This window comes from Propithecus coquereli, unplaced genomic scaffold, assembly GCF_000956105.1.
Source record: "Propithecus coquereli isolate 6110/MARCELLA unplaced genomic scaffold, Pcoq_1.0 Scaffold1, whole genome shotgun sequence".
NCBI lineage: Eukaryota > Metazoa > Chordata > Mammalia > Primates > Indriidae > Propithecus > Propithecus coquereli.
Genome location: NW_012133857.1, coordinates 7729092 through 7751731, shown reverse-complemented (window position 1 = coordinate 7751731; position 22640 = coordinate 7729092). Strand labels below are relative to the sequence as shown.

At 42.2% G+C, this 22640-nt stretch overlaps 1 protein-coding gene across 1 annotated transcript in view; it reads left to right on the top strand.

Moving 5' to 3' along the window:
* LARS2 (leucyl-tRNA synthetase 2, mitochondrial) overlaps positions 1-22640 on the top strand; it is a 153201-nt gene that overhangs the window by 56697 nt on the left and 73864 nt on the right. The window contains exon 6 of the mRNA XM_012662559.1: positions 10001-10144. Coding sequence (XP_012518013.1) covers positions 10001-10144 — 144 coding nt within the window. The remainder of the gene's footprint in view (positions 1-10000; positions 10145-22640) is intronic.

Here is a 22640-nt window from a genome sequence, read left to right as displayed (position 1 = left end):
AGTCAATTGCAATGTTGAATCTGAAATGACATCAATGAACTTTTTGTACTCTGTTATATCACAACACATTGGGCTATCTTGGACTTTGAAAGGATATTTTACTCATGCATAATTTTATAACATCATGTATTGGTCATTTGGAAAACACTGGTTCACTGAGTTATGCAGATCTTCAAAATGTCGACACATCTCATCATATAATATCATCAAAAGAGTCTTGAAGTTTTGGGGAAGCTGTCAGCTCATAGTGGACAGATACAAGTTTTCTAAAATTCTAATTTTCTATTGAAAGCTCATTTTATCATTGACAACAGTTACCATCACTTGTTTTCCTTGAAGTGACAGGCTCACTTTGTTTATTTTTGAGAAAATGTTTACAGATACTTAAGTTTGAATAACCATAGTTTATTGTCAGTCATTCTTTCACATAAAGACATGGTTTCACAAGAAAAGTGGCTAATCCAGCTCAAAACTCAATCACATGAGTACTTTCCCTGGAGACAACCTTTGTACTTCACTATGTAGCATAAGTTCTTCATGCCTACTTCCTATTGCATCACACAAAATATTAAAAAGATGTGTACTGGAAGGTCAAGATTTAATAAAATTAATAAATGTTACTACATCAAGGGCATTCTTAAGTAAAACTGGCTTTTATTTCATTATGCTGTGAGTACGTGGCAGTGAAGAACACAGTGACCACGTGCAGTTTGGTACCACTGCCTTCATTTGTGCTGAGGCCCAACAGCCTTACCCACCATTGCTTTTGTACCGTCAGTGCAAATGTGAACACAATTAAAAGTGCAAATACTGTCTTATTACAATGAAAATAGTTTTGACCTGCAGAATCCTTGTAAGGGCCTCAGGGATCCCCAGAAGTTTGCGGACCACACTTGGAGAACCATTGTACAAGTATACAACCTCCACCCCTGCTCACATTTTAAAATTAATATTAAAATGTCGGTTATTTAAAATATTTTAAGATTTTTTTTTTAACCTGTTAAGTCTCCATTAACATTTTGGATAAATTGAGAGTGAGAATTTGTAGAACTGAGTCATACAATTATAATATTCATCACTGTTGTCTCTTCAGGGTCAGCTTAATTTCTTAAAACACCGTAGCTGTTCCTCCTCTGCCCAGAGCCCTGTGAGGGGAGGAATTGTGGCGAATGGTGAGAGACAGAGGGAATATCCATTCAAAGTTCCTGACTGCACAGACCTTTTTGTGTTGTTAAAGCATGGTTTTCAAAAAGTTAAAAAATGACTCCCATGCAAATATTAATATAAAGTAAATATGTGTCATAGATTTTATTCAATCCATTAATTAATGAGGGAGCCAGTTATGTTATGGCAGGTTCAAATGAGATTTCAAGGAACAGAGATTTATGGAGTCAGAGGAATGCTGAAATGAATTTCCTAACAGAATCAAAACTGTTTAATGTCCCATAAGGCAGTGAGCCCAACCTTTGGGGCTGTCTTTTCTATGACAGAGAATTGTTTGCCTTGTTATTGGATGGGAACTATTTGCATATTCCCAGAAAAAAATCATATGCATTGTTACTAGTTTTCTACCAGTTAACCTCTTCTCTCGTAGGGTTGTAAAATAACTTAAAACAATAATAAACAGGAAGTCAAACAAAGGTATACATCCCTAGAAAAAAAATCAAATAATCCTCGTGTAATATAGGCCTGCTAGGTAATCCAGCTTACACTAAACGGACACCCAGCAATCCCTTTTTAAATTTCTAAATTTGGGGTACGTTTTAAAACAGCACTATTTAATATTCAGAAGCAAAAGACTAGGAAGAGAATTAGTGAGCAAATCATGGATTCCCACACCAATCAGCAGATTCAGTGCTGATCTAGCAGCTTGACAGATACATTCCCAGAAGAGCTTCCCTTGCTCTAGGTGGACAGTAATTATATCCAAATGAGGTTTCCACAGTGGGATCACCCATGGGTCCAGGCAGTGGAAGAGAGATATAATGAGCTACAGTATGTATCCCAAGGGACAGCAAGAAGGATAAACACAAATCAGTTTTAAGGCATGAAAAAGCAAAGCAGAGGGTGCCCTGCAGGTGGACCTGGCATCGTAGGAAAGAGTAAATAATTCCTCGAAGAGTATAAGTAATTGTATCATAAATAAGATTATGCAATGTTACCTGTCCTCAGTTGCCTGATTACTGTTTATTGTTTTATATGCATGGGATATGAAATGATGTGATATAATAGTATAAATACTTCTATGGAGACCATGTGTCCCGTGTGAAATTTCTTTATAGGACACTTTCTTTTTTATATATATTATTATATGTTGTCAAAAGACAAAATTACAATAATTTTGGTTACAGATCTAATTGGCTTTTATTCACGATTTATTCACGATTCGTGGATCGGGACAGCCTCCGTTTTATAAAATAGAGTGAGAGCTCCCACTGCACAATAGCAGATCAGTGGGTTTTGTCAAGTGAGAACAAGGAAATGGAACAATAGAAAAAAAATTGATTGGTTAACACTAGGGTACTTTTTTTTATGAGGATTAAGGCAGAGGTGACTTCCTAATTATACTGACTCGGATAAATTGGAATCTCCTGTTTTCAGGAAAACTGGTCTGTTTTGGGATCTGTCCACATTCTTAAAGTTTCGGTTTGATTTTGTGACATTTAGCATTTTGGTTTGCTCTGGTTTGTTAGGGCTTAGTGCAGGAGCTCCATCCAAAACGATAACCTTCCCTAATTTTGGTTTAACAATATCTAAGTTGAATTTCGACTATATTGCGTATTTATTGTAACATTCCTTTGTAGGACACTTGCTTCTCTCTGTTTCTACACTCAGGATTTGTTCATGCTGCCTCAATTCTACAGCACATCAAGCCCAAATAGGAAACTTAACCTCATCACTGTTACATTGGATCCAAAGTTGAGTGACTTTTCTGAAGATGCGAGGGGTTGCAGGAGGACCCCGTTGTACAAGTACACTCATCTTGCTGGTTCTAGATCATCTTCTCTTTTCTCCTCAGTTGTTTTCCATGTCAGTGCGACACTCCTCCCTCCTCCCAGTATGCATGGCCTGGGGGATATAGTGATTCCATCGGGCCCACCTGGGTAATCTAGGATAATCTCCCTATCTCAGGACCCTTCACTTAATCATATCTGCATAGACCCTCCTGCCACATAGATAACATATTCACAGCTTCCAGGGATTAGGATGGGACATCTTTGGGGGACCATTATTCTCCCCACCACAAGCCCCTTTTCCCTATTTCATAGAATTATTGTGACAACTAAACAAGTAGATGTTTATGAAGAGCCTGAAATAGTGCCTGGCACAGAGCAGATGCTCAGTAAATGCCCTCGTGAGCATACCTGCCAAATTACTTAGCCTGTCCATGGTCAGATATTAGGGAAGAATAATTTAGATTATTTTATGGGCTTTTATTTTTAAAAAAAGATCATCTTTTTGTTGTTAGTTTTTGATTTAAATGTTTTGGTCTCAATTAAAGTGTCTCCATTAAAATGTCATGATCCAAAGAAAAAATCATAAATAGAAGTCAAAAATGCACATTCGGTACATTATTTCAAGATTAAAGTTAGTCCTAAATCAAGGTATTTTTTCCAGGTTGATCTGTGTCTTAGTTCATTTCTGCTGCTATAACAGAATACCTGAGACTGGGTAATTTATAAAGTACAAGTTCTGGAGGCTGGGAAGTCCAATATCAGGATGGCGGCATCTAGTGAGGGCCTTCTTGTGAAGTCATCCCACGGCAGAAGGCGAGAGGGCAAGACTCCCTTTTATAACAAACCCTTTCCTAAGATAATGACATTAATTTATTCATGAGACTGGAGCCCTCATGACCTAATCACATCTTAAAGGTCCTACTTCTCAACATTGTTGCATTGGGAATTAAGTTTCCAACACAGGAACATTGGGGAACTCCCATTCAAACCATAGCAATCTCTTTTTATTGCATAGCTATTTTCAACTTAGTTTTAAAACATAAAACATACTACTGTCAGCATTCTATTTCTATGCTTTATTTCAAAATATAAACCTTTGAAATCAACTTTAGAAAGTTAATTGACTTTAGAAAGACTGCACCTAATATAATTCGTAAAGCATATTTGACCAAAAATAACTCAGGTGTTAGTACTTTTCATCTAGCAGCATGTCACACCTTTTTATTTTTTAATAAAAGGCAGCCTTAACCCTTAAATTCAGTTCTGCCGTAGGGAAAGTATTTGAGCAGAGCATTACTAAACATAGCTGGGTGTTTAAGCCTTTTCTTCTTAAGAAGCATGGACCACCAATATTCAGTTCCATTGTAAAAGAAATCTGTTCTTGTTCTCCCAAAACAAAAATATTTCCAGCTGTAAATATGAACATAAAGACCTCTACTTGGAAGAACATTAATTTCAGCTCTCTGGTTTAAAAACAAAAAATTTTTTTCCATGTATATAGTTATTAGAGAGAAAATGATGCCATATTGTGCTTGGACATTCTGGGGAATTGTGGAGAGTCGCCTAATCTACAAGTTTGTCTTCGGCTGTCTCCATGACTTCAGGGGCAGCTGGCAATAGTGCTAATTCACCCACCTAAGCTAGGTTCGCAGTGTGGCCTCAGCTTCAGGAAGCATTCTGAAAGAATTGCTGCACACAGACAAACAGGCACCTCTTTCACTGTGCCACCTGTGGCTTTGGAATGTGGTGGCAGTAACAAATAAATAGTAGCCTTGGGACCTCCCATCCCCACTCCCAGACTCAGTCCAAATTCAGATGCCTTCTGGATGGAATGGAGCAAGATCGATTTTGAGAGTCAGGTCATTTATTTTTATTTATTTATTTTTTTAGAGATGAGGTCTCACTATGTTGCCCAGGCTGGCCTTGAACTCCTGGGCTGAAGTGATTGTCCCATCTCAGCCTCTTGAGTAGCTGGGCCTATAGGCGCCTGTTATCTCGCCTGGCTGAGAGCTAGATCCTTTAATAAGATCTGTGTGGTGTTCCTTAGTTAAGTGTGTTTTTGTCAAGAAGGAAGCTAATAGACGTTGAGAAAATCAATACCCTAAAATATATACTTTGCCAGCCTTCTGGAATGTGAAGCTGCCTGATAGTGTACTTTGGTATTAAAAAAAAAAAAAAAAAATGGAAGAGAAAGAAGAGAGGAAAACAATGGAGAGTAGCCAAGGGCGATCTAGAAGGGACTGGCACTGTGTGAAGGGTGAGGCCCAGGGAGGCAAAGGAGGGTCCTAGAGAAGAGGAGCAGTGATGGTGAGATGAGACAGGAAGGTTTGGCACAGGAGCTCCGGCTGGGGCAGCAGGCACCACAGCAGCTGTGTCACAGAGAGGAGAGCTGATAAACATGAAGTCAGAAAGGTACTGCCCAGATAACCCCCAAGGGAGCCCACAGTCACCCACATCTCTAAGAGCTAACGGCGAAGAAGGGTAGAGGGAGGAGACAAAAATGCTGGGACCCCCACCATCGCCATGCAAATGTGACCCTCTGTGAACATGGCTTCTTCATGTTTGTAATGGTGTTATGGTGTGCATTTCTAAAATGCTTTCTAAAAGTTTCCTGCAAATCACTCAGCCAAGAAATATTAGTCCTAGTGTTTAACCCTGGGTTAAGTGGGGAAATTCTGTAATTTGAATGGCCCATTCTGTGATGGTGCCAGATAACTGTAGTGAGGGAAGCCGTGGGTGAATCCACTCAGAGCTCAGTGTGTTTACAGGTGTTTTAATCATTTCAATATTGGTTTAAGGTCAATTTCAAAATACAGATATAGACTGCATTTTACAAATAAGGCTAGTTAACTGCAAAGGAGCATGAAGTTGGCTTCCACAGGTGATAGACAACAAAATGTCAGAGAAATGAATAGAATCAATGAAGTTGTCCAGAAATTATATGCCATTCAGCATGACTGTGCTTGCTTAAAAATCAAGGCTTCCATGAAAGTAAAGGTTCAAAATGTGAAAACCCAGTATTACTAGTAAAGGGAAGCTATTGATAGAGACAGTTGTATAAGAGAGGAGACCAGAGGAAAGGTATTTGGGAAACAACTCCAGGGCTTCACGAGGCTGCGTGTACTGCTGCACTCACTAGGCCGCGGGCCCTGGATTTTGACCACCTCTAGTTTAACCACTTTGGGAAAGTCTGAGCTAGAATCTGAAACTCTGTGGCTGAGGTGGATTGTGGTCCTGGGAAGAAACGAATGTGGGATCTGACAGCTGATGCATCTTCAATTTGAGACACTATTTCCTTTGGTGTTTTTACCCTTCCCTCAAGTCTTTCATTGGGGAAAAATTGCTTCTGTGTTTTGCTTTTATTTGTTTTCATTCAACACCCAAGTTTTATTATGATGTGTAAACCTCTTAGGAACACATCTTCCTCATTGCGTTTTGTAACCCAGAGCCTGAGCTATGTGGGAAATGTTGAAAAGAAAATAAAGCCCTATTTGTTCTTGCAATCTGCAGTACCCTGTCTAAATTACTAAACAATATTTGGCCCTTTCTTTTTACCTGCTATTTTAAGTGGTACCCTTCCAGAACCCTTGCACACTGTTGGTGAGAATGTAAATTAGCACATCCATTATGGAAAGCAGTATCGGGGTCCCTCAAAAACTAAAATTAGAACTACCATATGATCCAACAATGCCACTTCTGGGTATACATCCAAAGGAAGTGAAATCAGTATGTCAAAGTGATATCTGTGCTCCCATGTTCCTGGTAGCATTATTCATAATAGCCAAGATACAGAATTAACTTAAGTGTTCCTTAATGGATGAATAGATAAAGAAAATGTGTTGTACATACACAGTGGAATACCATTCAGCTTTAAAAAAGAATAAAATTCTGTCATTTAGGACAACATGGATGAATCTAGAAGACATTATGCTATGTGAAATAAGCCAGGCACAGAAAGACAAATACTGTATGATTTCACTTATATGTGAAATCTTAAAAAAGTTTAATTCATACAAGTAGAGAGTAGAATTATGTTTACTAGAGGCTGGGGTTGGGGGTGAGAGAAGGAATGGGGGGGTATTGCTGGTCAAAGGGTACAAAGTTTTAACTAGACAAGAGAATCAATTTTGAGATCCTTTTGCACAGCAGGGTGACTATAGTCCGTAACAATGTATTGTATATTTCAAAATAACTAAAAGAGTTACAAAAATATTAAGTAAATGAAGTGATGGTAATGTGGATTAGCTTGATTTAATCATTTCATGTTGTAGACATGCATTGAAACATCACATTGTACTCCATAAGTGTATATGATAATGATTTGTCAATTAAAAATGTTTATTTTTAAAAAAGAAATTATTAAGTGGTATTCTTCCCCAAACCCCCTAATACAGGCAGTAATAGATAAATAAATTACCTTTGGTTTGTTAACCGAAGGTTTTTAGGTCTAAGATACTTTTGTCCTGTATTTTATCTCTATATATTTATGAATTCAAGGTTTTGGGGGGCCCTATCTTAGAGGAGAAAAAATTACTCAATGTATGTATTTTCCACCCTGACTCTAGACTTCACAGGCTTGAATTCTCAATGGATGTACTACTTTTAGTTGTAAAATCACAACCCACAGATGGGTTAGCCTCTTCCCCACCCTGACTTTTTATGTAATTTTTAGCCATGTCTCTGAATCAGTCAGAGTCCCAGCAGGAAATAGAGAGCACATTCTAAAGGAGTCACTGAAAAAACGTAATAAAGGGGCTAATTGTGCAGAGTTCAGGGAAACTCAGAAGGGATGGTGAAGCACTTGGCACTGGCAGCAGAAGGAAGCCTTGGCCACCCCCAGGCTGAAGGGACAATGTCGGGGAACAGTTACTGGAGCCTGGGAGAGCAGCAGCTGTAGCGGCAGGAGAGGCCTTCCCAACAGGGGCCGCGGCCTTCAGTAGAGTCATGGGGCCACTGCCAGCCCATGGCCCAGCCAGGAATAAGCCAGCGTGCCTCTCATTGGTCAAATCCAGTTAGAAGTCGAGGGTCCAGGGTAATGCAGGCCACAGATGTCAACTTCCTGGGGCACAGAACAGGGTGGAAAGAGGATCTGGAGGGGCAAATGGACAATGGGTAGCACAATCTCTTATTAGAACCGCTTATTAAAATTTAAAAAAACAGGCTGACGTGATGGCTTGTACCTGTAATCCCAGCACTTTAGGAGGAGGCCAAGGTGGGAGGATTGCTTGATGCCAGGAGTTCAAGACCAGCTTGAGCAACATAGCGAGACTCTGTCTCCACAAAAAATAAAAAAAAAATTAGCCAGGCATGATGGTGCGTACCGGTAGCCCCACCTACTCTATAGAGGCTGAGGCAGGAGGATCTCTTGAGCCCAGGAGTTTGAGGCTGCAGTGAGCTATGATCATGCCACAACACTCCAGCCTGGGCGACAGAGTGAGACCTTGTCTCTTAAAAAGGAAAAAATAAATAAAATACAATGTATCAAGTTGAGGCATTTTAGTGCCCAAACACATTTCTCTATACTCATTGCTTCCATTGTCCCAAGTAGTACCTGAATGTCATAAAAGGGTAAATGGGAATGGCAGAGATACTTATTTTATTTTTTTATTTATTTTTATTTTTCTTTTTTTGAGACAGAGTCTCACTCTCTTGCCTGAGCTAGAGTGCCGTGGCCTCAGCCTAGCTCACAGCAACCTCAAACTTCTGGGCTCAAGCAATCCTTCTGCCTCAGCCTCCCAGGTAGCTGGGACTACAGGCACACACCACCAAGCCTGGCTAATTTTTTTTTCTATTTTTAGTTGTTTGGCTAATTTCTTTCTATTTATAGTAGAGACAGGGTCTCGGTCTTGCTCAGGCTGGTCTTGAACTCCTAAGCTCAAGCAATCCTCCCGCCTCAGCCTCCCAGAGTGCTAGGATTACAGGCATGAGCCACCACACCTGGCCATGAGATACTTATTTTAAATGAAGATAGAAATTAGAACTCTTTTGGAGAGAATTTTCATAATGGTTAAGACCACATGTTCTATCAGTCAAATGAATCTATGGAGACAGAATTCAAAATAATAGTTACCTTTGGGGGTGGGGGCAGTGTTAGTAAAAGGCACAACAGTTTTCTGAGATGCTAGAAATGTTCTGTATCTTAATATAAGTGATGGTTACGTGACTATGTACCTATGTAAAAATTCATCAAGTTATATACTCAAGATTTTTCTGAGTTACCTTATGTGTGTTATACCTTAATTTAAGCAGAAGTTTTTAAAAATCGAAAAAAAACAAAACAAAACTTGATTTCTAGAGACCTGAGTTCCTACCCTGTCCTTTCTCTGTCACTTACTGACTGTGACTTAGGTAAGTTATCTGATTTCTCTGTTCCTCAAATTGCTTTTCTGCAATATGGGGATGATAACATATTTACCACAAAAGGTTGTTGTGGGGGAAAAACAACTTTTTTTGAAAGCTACTTATCTTTTGCAGTATAATCAATAAATTCATAAAAATTGTTAAGCTACAATAAAAAAATTCGATAAAAAATTCCTATTCAGAACCAAAAAAAAGGTTGTCGTGAGGATTAAAAGAGCCAACTTTAGTAAGCCACTTAGCATAGCAACTGGCACATGGTAATCGCTCAATAAATGTCAACAATTTTATTAAAATAAATACATTTGTTTCCCCTAAAATAATCCCCATCTGCTAAATTTTAGGTCAGTACCATCTTTTCTTTTTTCCTTCTGTTTACTAAAATTTTCTATCCTGCAAGTTCATCTTTTCATATAAGAAGATACCAAAGTTGAGTTAGACAGACACACGCTTAAAGGCTTCCTTCCCAAGCCTGTTCTAATAAAGCGGAAACACAGTGGCAATTCACCTGTTGTTTTTACAGCCGCCTAGTGGTTTCTTTGCCAAGCAGTACTCCAAGGAGATGCCCACAAGTCTCAGAGCAGAGCTATTGCATTTGCAGACCCTCTCACATGTAAGAAACCGTGAAATGATCCTGTTAAGGGTACTCACCAGATTGTTTCATTTTGTTTCATGAATTATAACAGGCCTTGGTTAACTGGGACCCAGTGGATCAAACAGTGCTTGCCAATGAGCAGGTAGATGAGCATGGCTGTTCGTGGCGTTCTGGAGCAAAGGTGGAACAGAAGTACCTCAAACAGTGGTTTATTAAGACAACTGCTTATGCAAAGGTAAGTGGCAGCCTGGGGGCTCCCCAATAATACCTTACTTGTTGGCAGACAACACCCAGGTCTTCTAGGTATTAGAAAGCCTCACTGTTGGGGGTAAGCTCTAGGAAGGACTCTCAGAGCCACAGGTATACAGACAGGAAGCAGAGGAGCCTCATGGTCACTCACTTAGAGGGTGATGGGTTTGGGTCTCCAGTTGTAAGTCAAGAATGGCACCTGGAGGTCATTGTAGGCCATTGTTTGTTGACCTTTCAATTCACTGCCACAGAGGTCAAAAAACACCCACAATTACAGCAGCAATAAAGCTTTAAAAAAAGAGAGAAAACTGTCTTCATCCACATAGTTCTGACAAGACCTCCAGAAAGAGAGAATGAAATTTTAGAGGATCCAGAGAAGATTATGTAAAAGGAATGAAGAGATGGCTGGTCTCCATGAGGGAAGGCCAGAGTGAAGTCTAAGTCAGTATCCAAAGCTCTAGAAACTGGTCCTTAGTTTCTCGTGAATTAAATGAAGGGGTGGCACCAAGGTCTTTAAGGTGACTTCTACCTCTTTTCCATGTTCAGGGATTCAAGGCAAAGCCAATCATTGAAAGTAGAGACTTGCTTATTAAATCACCAATAACCTGGGCAAAATGATCAGTCTGTGTATACTGGAAACATTCTATGCAAGTTATCCTTTGAGCTTACCAAGTTTCAGGATACTAGAATTGAGGGGTCACTCTCTGAAACTCCAGAGATAAATGATCAGAGCAAATTAGGGACACTTCACATGGCAATTTGATGATCTTTGTATTATTCTGCATACATGAGACCGGACATAAACAGGGCCTGAAAAGGTAGAGGTATCATGAAAGACTACTCACAGTGGATTGTGGTAGTTTTTCCCCTGTGGTAGCAGCATAGGAAGGATAGTTGTGCCCTTCCATAGTAGCCCATGGGTTGTTCTGTGAGAGACAGGGTATTGCACTGAGATAGACTTTCAGTCAGATCCAATACTGTAGTTCTTATAGGCAGAGAAAACACAAAGTTCTCAATAACCTCTGATCACTACAAAACTTTAGAATTAGAATTGCAGTATACCAACTCACAATGCCAAGCCATATGGAAATATGACCTTCAGTTTTCTCACCAAATGTCTCAAATGAGACTGTTTTCCCAATATAATTTATTCAGAATGCAGCAGAGAATAGCATATGGATTTGGAGAAGTGCTCATTAGAACTTGTTAACATGTGCCTTGCTCCTTTTAAGCACGGTGATATTGGGGACCGAATGGGAAGAGCAAAGCTGAGGGTGTTGCTTTCTGGACCATCCCAGGCAGTGGGAGCCCCTATTTGCTGACAATTGGCATCTACTACATTACCTGGAGGGATGCCAGGTCACATTTCAGACCTGTGAGATGGTTCTGTTAAGGCATTGTTGGAAAGGCTACCTAATTAGCTCTTTTGTTTTGACCTCTGCCTCTAGTTGGAAATGTAATAACCTAACTGAGGGACATTATTCTTTAAATTGTCAGCTGTGAATTTTCAACTGTTCGGCGGAAATGGTTAGTTACCATGGTGATTTGCCTGGTTCTTGCTGAACTCCTGTGCAGATTTATTGAAGAAGTTGTCTTTGAGGTCAGCAGTTGGTTTGCTCTGAAAATCAAGAGAAGAGGGAGAGCAAGACTCCGTGAGGCCCAACAGAGAACAATTGCTGTGGGGCTGAGCGCAGAACAGAGACACCAGGGGGGCTGTGCAGTACTGGGATACCTTGGAGATTTGGCCTCGCCAAGGGTATATAGTTGATACCTTAAAACAGCCATTAGAAGTATAGATGACACCCTAGGACTAAGGACAAAATCAAAATAGACTCACTTTAATGAAAAATAAAGGCAAGTCTGAGAGGTTCAAAAGGAACTAAACTCAGTATCTTAAAAGGAAGACCCCCTACATAATCCAGACCCCCTACAAGGTTTTGTCTGCAGTGTCCATCATGTTATTAAAAATTACTAGACTTGGAAAGAAGTAGGAAATTGTGACCCATAATCAAGAAAAAAAAGAAGCATTCCAATAGAAATAGACCCTGACATGACCCAGGTGTTGAAATTAGTCAGTAAAGCCAAATGCATCTGTTATGTAAATGGTGTGGGACTTAAAGGAAAACATGGTCATAATAGTGAATAGATGGGGAATCTCAGGAGTGGAAACTATTTTTTAAATGAACCAACTGGAAATCAAGAACAGAAAAGTACAATATCTGAAATTAAAAATCTACTGTTTGGGCTACAGAGGAATACGTCAGGGTTAAGTAGACCATAAAGCTGGCAGAGAGCTTCCCCACACACACCCATGTAGGGAGTAGCATGCGCAGTGGCCCTAAACAGAAACGTATAGGATGGATTTGAGAAGCTGAAAGAATGACACTATAGCTTAAACTGAAAGAGCCAAATGGAGGGACTCAGGATAGGGCTGGGGAAGTGTTTAGGGGCTAGACCAGACAAGGTCTTTTAGGTCTTAAGGAATTTGGACTTTACTATAGGAACCCAAGGAAACCATTAAAGGGTTCTAAGGAAGGGAATGCCATGGTCAGATTTGTGTTTTTATAAGGTCATTGTGGAAGGCCAAGCGTGGATACAGAGAGAACAGTTAGAGGGCTGTGGCAGTGGTCCAGGCATTCAAAACTTGGACTTAGGTGGGAGTAGTAGAGAGAAGTGAGTAGATTGGAAAAATATTCAGATGGCAAAATTCATAGTTTGGTGATATTAATATATTGGATGAGAGTATGTAGGAGATGGTGGCATCAAGGAAGACTTTGGCTTCAACAGTAAGTAGATGGTTAAGCCACTTACAGTGATAGGGAGTCCTGGAAGAGACATAATCTTGGTCCTTTTGAGTCTGAGGTGGCCATGAGACATTTGAGTAGACACAAAAATAATAGGTGGTTGGAAAAGTAGGTCTAATGCTTAAAAGAAGATCAAATGAGATGAGATAGGACATCTGCTTTAAAATCTGGTATGATAGAAATAGTCTTGAATTAGTGAAGAGGTCCTGCTATTAGATAAGGGTGAGATGTTGAATCAATTAGTAATGATTTCAGCTGCAAGCAACTGGAAACCCAACTTATGGTGGCTTAAACAAATGGGAAGTTACTTTCCCCACATAACAAGTCCCAGTTGCTGGGACTGAACTGAGATAGTGTTCTGAGTTGGCATCTTAGTGGTGTTCTTGGCCTTTCCTTCCTGCCTGTCGCCTTATGGTTACACGATGGCTGCTGCAGCTCCAGACATCACATCTGCATTCAAGACAGAAAGAAGCAGAAGGCCAGCCTGAGCAAGAGCAAGACCCCGTCTCTACTAAAAAAATAGAAAGAAATTAGCTGGACAAAATATATATATATAAAAAAAAATTAGCCGGGCATGGTGGTGCATGCCTGTAGTCCCAGCTATCCGGGAGGCTGAGGCAGAAGGATTGCTTGAGCCCAGGAGTTTGAGGTTGCTGTGAGCTAGGCTAACGCCACAGCACTCTAGCCCGGGCAACAAAGCGAGACTCTGTCTCAAAAAAAAAAAAAAAAAAAAGAAGCAGAAGGGGTAGTGTGAGTGACTGTTTGTCTTATCTGAAAAGCAAGAACATTCCTAGAAACCCTCAGTAGAATTCCACTGATGTCCTATTAGTCCCAGTTGTGTCATATGGCCACCCCCAACTTCAAGGGAGGCTAGGAAAGCAGGCTTGGGCTTCTGTGGTTGAGGTGGATGGGGGAAGAGAATGGGCAGTGGGTGTTGGGGTAGCCAGGGAGCTGTGCCTGCCACAGTAATCTTTAGAGCTTTGCATTTGCACCTGGTTTAGTAGCTCTCAGGGCCGCCTCCGTGTTGCGGCTGTGGTCTGCTTGAGAGCATGGTTATGAAGCAGCCCTCCCTCCATTCGCTTAACCTCCAGATTTTAAAGGCAATGTCTGATGTGAAAAGTACAGGGAGCCCTGAAGTATAAAAACGCTTTATTAAGGCTGTTCTGTGATATATTTGATTTTTTTTTCCTCTCATCCCCCACTCAGTCTTCCTAAGATTGTTTGCTTTGTGAAACATTAAAAGCGATTTCAGCCACTCACTCTGTGAAGAAGAAAACTTGCAGTGGGAGTATCTGAAGAACATGAATTAGTCTTGGCGGAGATGTGTGGGTGGCGTCTGGTGGGCAGCACTGCTGAGGCGAGAGCAAGGAGAGAAGGATGGGTTGGAGCCTTATATACAGCAAGCAAGGGGATTCAGTGTCTGGTGGAACGCCTCAGTTCCTGACAGCGGGGTGACAACTGGAAGGACAGTCAGACAGAGAGAGCCTCCCAGTTGAACTTTTCCAGTAGGTCTGTGTTTTTGATTTCTCCCCCTGCCTCCAGCGGCCCCTGTCGGCTGCACTGCCCCCTCAGCCCCTGGGCACTGTGCACGCGCTTCTCTAGCGTTACGTTTTCCACGTTTGCGAGAGATACTTGGCAACTACTGTAATGTGAACACAGTCTGTGATCAGGGCTCAGGCCTTTATTGACACCATCCGACTTAACCCTCACATTCATCCTTTGAGCGTTGATACTCGCTTCTCCCCATTTTCCTGATGAGGAAGCTGAGGCTCACGCTGGTAATACCTGACAGCACTGGCGTTCAAATCCAAGTGCCTGAGATCTGCTAACCGCAATCTCTACTGCTTCTCTGGTGGTCTGAACTCATGCGTTCTTTCCTGAGATGTTACTGAGTGCCTGGCCAGCCCCTGGGCTGGGTGCTAAGAGAACAAATGAGAGAAGTTGAGGTCCCTGCTCTTAAGGAGCTTAGAGGCTAGTGCCAGAGACAGTGGTGGATGTGAGCCGTGCCAGCCAGTGGGATCCCGGCACGCTGCAAGAGAGTGCAGGGGAGATGAGGAGGAGGAGCCCCGAGTTTGCCCAGTGCTCCATGGAAGTATCACCAAGGAGGTGACGAAAGATGGGGCGTGCAGCTTGTCTGCAAGGGAGCATCTTGTTGCCTTCTAGACGTGCAGGAAACTTTATCCTTCACCAAGTGTTTCCAAGTAGGCTTTCTGCTGGTGAGAAGCAGATGGGCAACAGAGAGCTGTTATGAAATCAGTGGGAATGGGAGGTAGTGAGCCCCCATTTCCCTGCCTCCTTTGTGCTCCTCCTCTCTGATTTCACCTGTGAGCTTACCGGTAAAGCAGAGCTACCTTTACAGAGTGCACTGGTCTTGTTCTAACCTGCAGAGCAGGAAAATAGGGCTGGAGGGTGGGAGGGAGGCAAGGGAAGGGCAGTTTGTGCCAGGAGCTCTTTGGGGTGATGGAGGAGGATGCTAGGGCAGAGAGACAGCCTCAGGGGAGCAGCGATGCAAGTGTCTAGCCTCCAAGAGTCACCTGCACTCTGGAATGGAGACCCTTGGGACCCTTAGTCTAATTCTGAGGCCCTGGGTTGCTTATGAAAGCATTTGGCTGCCCCCTGGAAATTGGGCCTGTTGCCTGGCTTTCTGCTGCCACCCTCCCATCCTGTCTCAGCCCCAGAAGAGAGGCTGGCTCACAATTAGTGCCAGGAAATGCCTCTGGGTAACAGCACCCCCGTGACCCCTGTGCTGCTAGGGAAGCTTTGCAAAGGGATTGGTTAGGGAGGTTTGGCGACCTGGTCCCACCTTGCCCTCTGCCCCAAAGAAGGCTCCTCAGACACAGTGCCTCCTCCCGTGTGTGCACACCGGCCTTCACGTGGTGGGGGGCACACAAATGACATGTTGGCAGAAGAGACAAAATGGCAGAACCTAGGGGAGCAAATGAGAAACATTTAATGAGCTGTCAGCTTCTCTGCAGAGCTCTCAGGACACAAGCCAGGGCTAGGATTTAGTGATGATAATGCTTGGGTTTATCTACTACAAGGGTTTTCTCTTAAAAGCCTATAGCTTTGAAGCTCTTATTGCATTCATCCCTGCTGTGCCCCTCTGTGGCCAGTCAGGGCTGAGGGTGGCCTTATCCCTCCCCCTTTTAAAAAATATTCTATTAGCTATTGAGTGGTAGGAGGCAGAGCCCGTAGTGCACCCCCAAACTCTCAAACCAGTGCTGAGCCGCATGCGCAGAGCCTTCTGCCTCCCTGCCGGAATTCTCCCCCCCGGGTCCCTCTGGCTCTTTCGGAAACAGCAGGCTCTGCTCACAGTCCCTGGGATCTGGTTTTTTTTTTTTTTTTTTTTTTTGAGACAGAGTCTCGCTTTTGTTGCCCGGGCTAGAGTGAGTGCCGTGGTGTCAGCCTGGCTCACAGCAACCCCAAACTCCTGGGCTCAAGCGATCCTTCTGCCTCAGCCTCCCGAGTAGCTGGGACTACAGGCATGCGCCACCATGTCCGGCTAATTTTTTCTATATATTTTTGGTTGTCCGATTAATTTCTTTATATTTTTAGTACAGATGGGGGTCTCACTCTTGCTCAGGCTGGTCTCAAACTCCTGAGCTCAAACAATCCACCCGCCTCGGCCTCCCAGAGTGCTAGGATTACAGGCGTGAGCCACTGCACCTGGCCCCTGGGATCTGGTTTTGACTCCCTGTGTCACAGAGCTAATTAATTGTTAAATTCTGCTCCTTCTCACACACTGTCTCCTACTTCTGTTCTCTGTTTTCCCTACCTCTTCAGGTTCTTTTCTATCCTAAGCTGCCCTTAGTTGAACTCTATTCTTCTCCACCCTCATCCTATTGTCTCAGCCCTCCCCAGGGTGTGCCCTGGCCAGGGTAGCCAGTCCAAGGGGCACAGGTGGGAGCTGTTTCAGGGAGAGCCAGCCCTCAGCCCCTCAGAAGTTCTTCTGGGAGTGGCATGGGGCAGGGGTGGGAGGGAACAGTCCGCAGGAAAGTGGGCAACTTGAGGCTGGCAGTCGCCTGGCACTTCTTCCCAGGCCAGCAAGAGGCTGCCTCAAGTAGAGGGAGCAAGCTCTTTAATAACCGCTGGGGCAAAGGGGACACTGCTGGGAGGAGGCAGCTGGCCGGCTCAGCAGGCCATAGAGAGAACTTCTGCCTGCAAAGGTCCACCAGCGTTGGTGCAGGGATGGCCCCCAGCTCTGGGATTTAGAAACCGATGGTATTTCTGGATGATACAGAGATAATACAGGCAGTTAGGTTTCCTGTCCCTAAATGCAGGGCCTTCCTGCCCACCTCTGGAGTGTCCGCCACCAATGCCTAATCACATCTTCAGGTGGTCTCTGTTAGGCTGATTCTCTGTGCCCACCTTATCTCCCTTAGCCCTGAGTTCTTGCCCACACCCCCTGTCCCTCCCTGCCAGGGCGGGAAAGACAGCTGTGCCTCCATGCCCACCCCAGGTGCGTGAGATGAAAGCCGACTGCTGAAGGAAATGCAGCCTCCAGGTCAGCACACATGCGCTGCAGACAGGAAGTTTTCATTCTTTGGTTTGTTTCCAAGATGGAAGGAATGACTGCAAAGGGAAAATGGAAGAAATAATGTAATAGTTTACTTCTTATGGCATATTGACAATAAAATAAATTGTAGATTTGATCAGGAAAAAGTAAAGATAGAACTAAACATATGTCTTGCTTTTAAACCCTGAGTAGCCTTTCTGAGCTCCTGTTTTAGAGTCTATGGGCCTTCTGCCTCTTGCCTGGACTCCATGGGAAGAAAGAGATTTATTTAGCCCCTTGTTGAGGGGTCTCAGGGCTTGCTAGGGAGGGCTGGTGAGTGTCACCAGTGAACCTCTTTAGCTTAGAGAATCATTTGACTCTTAAAGCTAGAAGAAACTTGAGAGAACATTTAGCTCAGGGTCCCCCACATTGAGCTAAGAGTCCCTGCCCTGATCTGAGCAACATAAAAGCAAGCAAACAAACCCATCGTGTTTGCTTTTACTGCTGCTCGAAATTACAAAATCAATATGATGTCTAAAAACAAATTAAAATACAGGAATAAGGTGTTGCTTTATTTCAAGCAGCCCACGTCTGGCCTCCTCACTCCTCCCCAGGGGGCTGACTGCCATCCCAAGGTGTGTGTCCCATCCTTGAAAATTACTGACCCAGCCCACGCCTTATTTCATTACCGAGGCACCCAAGCCCAGCGAAGAGCCAGTTCTGGTCCTGCTTTCTTTCCCCCTGCTCTCGAGGACTAGTTCCCAAGCAACCAAGCATTTCTGAGAACCGAGTGGGGACAGTAGACAGTCGGCCTGTGTTGCAGGAAGGCAGAGCATTAGCCACTTAGGAAACGCAGCAGGTACAGAGAGAGGGCACAAATGGCCAGGTAATGCAAAGTGCGCTGATTAGAGGTTTTCTGGTTTGTTCTTGATGGGATTGGCTTGTTGGCCTCTCAGAGCTAGAGCTGTGTCACGCTCTGCATCATTATTCTCCACTCCAACGCCCTGTCTTCCCTGGGGGCCTTCTGAGCCCAGCTGGTGAGAGAACGGTGAGACTGATGCAGTGGCTGCCACTGCTATTAAAGAAGCAAACCCTTATTTACAGATACATACATACTGATATTATTTGTTTGAAGTAAGTGTTCTCCTGTAGAAAGAAATAGTCTTCCATGATATCTTTCATTTCTGTATATATTGTGCTTACTATTCCAGGACGGCTAGCTTTGAGTGTCAGATTTGCTCGAAACAGAGATTTAATAGAGCTGTAATAAGTTGAGAACTCCAGTGAAATGCACTCTGGTAGTTTAAAAAGAGTATATTAACAGCACGATCTTAACTATATAAAAATGTGTGTCTAGGCACACATACTCATACTACATTTTATCCATCCTGACACAATTAGTTTTAAATTAAATGTACCACTAAGAAAGAAAAACGCTGTCAATCAGTTGTAAGATACCGTTGATTGTAAGATGTGTCCCAGTTTCAGGATTTGTGGGAAAAAATGTACATCTTCAAATCAATGGAAGGTAGGATATAAACAAGATAGAAGGATATAGAACAACAGTCATCTCCCTTAAATTGATTGTGGGTAATTGTTATTTATTGTTATTGTCCTTTCTAGGTTTTTCATAAAAAGATTAGTATCATTTTGATAATCATAAAAGAAAACAGCATGATATCAGGGTGATGTCATCATTTTATTTACACATCTTCAGGCCTGAGTGCCTTGGAAAGGGATGGATGATCTTATATTCTTGGGTGTTTCATTTATGGGCAGGCTTCCAACTTGAAGATAATTGAGGAGAATGTCTGCTAGGACTGCTGTTACCATTTTCTTCTTTCATCATTAGACCAATAGAAGCTTTCAGTCTTGGCCCCAAGACTCCTCTTTCCTGGAACAAGACTACCTTTTCAGGGTACTAGTGCCACAGATTGGGCTGAAGATGATTTTCAAGTTGTAGCTATTTAATTACTCCCTCCCTCTCCTGAGGGCTGCAGTTACAGCCTCTCTTTTGTCCTGTGGACCCAGAGGCAGGCAGTGAGGTGACAAAAGTGGCCTCTGGGAATCAGAAACAGTCTCATCAGAGGGGTTGCTCTGTAGTTGGGAGAGTTCAGTCTCTGTCATCTGCATTCTTAGGAATGTGGTGGTGACATGTCAGAACCTATAGTCACCATCTTGGAAGTTAGTGGAATTAGAACTGGTCTGCTGCTGAAAAGTTAGGGTTACCAGGATGCGGGAGGGGGGAGAAGACTAATAGGTGATATGCATGTATCCTTGAGTGGATATATGCATAAGAGATCAGCCAAATTGGCTACCACCTTGGTTTCCTGGTTCCCACATCCTTTACTGCATCCTTTCCCACAGAGCATGCACATGGGGCCATGCAGCGGAGGGCCCAGACTTTCATTCCCTCATGGTCATGCCCGGGAGGCACATTCTTCTTTCCAGCATCAGCGACAGTGTTTATGTGTGTAAGAGTCCTTTTGCTGGAAGCTATTTTATAGCAGTTGGTTTGTCCCTCTCTTTCGCGTAGCTCTGGGAGTATGCTTGATGCATCTGGGCTGCTTGGTGCCTCTTTTGTTCTTGCCCCTGAGGTCCCTGAATTCACACCTTGTTGGCCAGTCATATACCATTAGCAGGGTGCCCTGCTCAGAACTAATTGTTTCCCTGCTGGGTTAACAGCACCTTCCTTGGAATCCATACTCTTAGATAGCACAGTTGTATTTGTAAATAAATGTCTTGCATTGAGATGCCACAACAAATGGATTTCTAGAAATATATATCACATTTCGGAGAGAAGTTGAAGTAGGCCTATCATAGAGAGACTTTTATATTTACTCATTGCCATTTCTTCTCAAAATTCAAACGACGTAGACATCACACCAAATGAATTTTTTAGTGTATAAATCTTCATGCATAATTTTATGCCAGAGTCAAAGTTGGAGAGGGGGACTTTAGGCTGTAAGAGAAAGTTTATTCTGCTAGAATATTCTAGAGGGTATATCTGCATTTTTAAACATCTTAATGCCTTCAGAATTGGTTTTTCTTCATTAGAACTCAAATATATAACGTGTTGTTAAAGTGATTACATCAAAATGATTCCCAAAAAAAAGAGAGAGAGTAAAAAAATCTTGGCAACAAGAATTAGTTTAGAAAAACATACACAAATTATAATTCAAAAATAATTGCTAATCAAATCACACCGATTCAGAGGTATGCTAAGTGTTAAGCTTTTAAAAAGTTTACATTTTAGCTGGGTGCAGTGGCTCACACCTATAATCCCAGCACTTTGGGAGGCCAAGGCGGGAGGATCACTTGAGGTCAGGAGTTCAAGACCAGCCTGGGCAATATAGTGAGACTCCATCTCTACAAAAAATTTTAAAAATTAGTTGGGCATGGTGATGCATGCCTGTAGTCCTAGCTACTTAGAAGGCTGAGGTAAGAAGATTGTTTGAGTACAGGATTCAGGGGCTGCAGTGAGCTCTGATTGCACTGCTGCACTCCAGCCTGGGCAACAGAGCAAGACCCTATCTCTGAAAAAAAAAAAAAGGTACATTTTAATATTTTAATTAAATGTTATCATTAAATCTTGCCTCTTCCATTCTGTTTCAAATCTGCGTTCAGCTCTTAAGGTTCTTGTTTCTCAGCTCTCCACTTGTTTTAAAAGGTCTGTACTTCTCAGTTTGCTTAAACTTTTTTTTTTTTACCGGGGTCTTCTAAAATGTATCAGGTTTTTTAAACCATTTCTGGAATTCTCCATTTGCGGTCATGTTACACCTTGTTATTAATGCTTTAGCTCATGCACGTCCTCTCTTGGGTAGTATGGATTTATTCCAAGCATTATTTCTGCTTCTTTGAAGAGAGGGGTGGGCTTAGCTGTGTTATATTTAATCCTCTTTTTATCCCCAGCTTTTTAATTTTAATCTTTCTCTTTCTTATATCACTAAAACCTTTTTGATTGGATGGTGCTTCTGGCTATCTCTTATTGGTGTGTATTCTCAAATGCTGACTCATATTCAGACTCATTAATCTACAGTTCTGTTAAAAGATCTTCATTCCGGTGGTGTTCCCATAGAGCAACAGTGGTTGTCTTTTTCAGACCCATCCTAACAAAAATGATTCTATGACCCCTTTGCAAACCACACTACGTCTATATAACTAAATAATAACCACAGGGAGACTTTACAATTTCACTTCAGATAACTATTAACTACAGTAATTCTTTGTAAAAATTGAATAAGAAACCCACTTACATTATTAATTTCTAGCTTTTGCCTCTGGAAGAAGTATCTTTTGTTTAATTTACTTAGAGATACCTGAAAACTGAGCCCAGTGGTCCCAGAACAATCAGATCTGGATAATTCATTACCTTGCATCTGCTGCTGACTAGTTCAGTGAGTTTAGGGAAATCATATGACCTCTCAGAAGGCCATTTTTTAATTGATTAAATGAGAGGAATTGAATAAATTAATGGTTTTCAACTTGTGCCCAAACCTTGGGAATCAATAGGGAGGAATTAGAGGAGAGAGAGGACACCTCTTTTCAACTCCTACATATTGGGTTCCCTCGGATTTTATTTGAAAGGGGTTTCGTAGCACTTTTAAAAAGAATCTAAAAACCTGCTGTTTCCCTAGGTTTTTGTATTCTGTGAGCCAGTAGGATTTCTATAAATCAAGGTTGGCCAGGGTAGGGAAGAGAGGCACCACCAACCCTGTCTGCCAGATGTAAGGACATGAAATGAGATGAATACCATCTACTGTCACAGTGATTGCAACACCAAAAAAAAACCAGGAAGGACGTAATCTCAACAAAAACAAACAAAACAAACAAACAAAAACAGCTCTTCAGATTGAACGGTTGCAGCACTAGAATTACTCGCATCGTTCTTGTTCTAGGGGAGCCTTGGTCTGGGCCGGCCCAGGGAGGAAGGAGAGGTTGTTAGGAGCTGTTGGGCAAGGTGCACTCTGAAGCCCTGTTCATCAAAAAGACAGTCGTGAATAATGTGTTTTTATACAGTGGGGACTAAAAAGAGCTTGCTTCGAGACGTTGATTTCATTTGGTTAATTTTAAAAATCTCCGTTGGTTTTTAAAAATATTCATAGATTTGGTTAGGTTTTAATCAGGCATTTCCCCAGAATTAGCATATAAAAACATTCATATTTCATCCTATCTGAATCTTT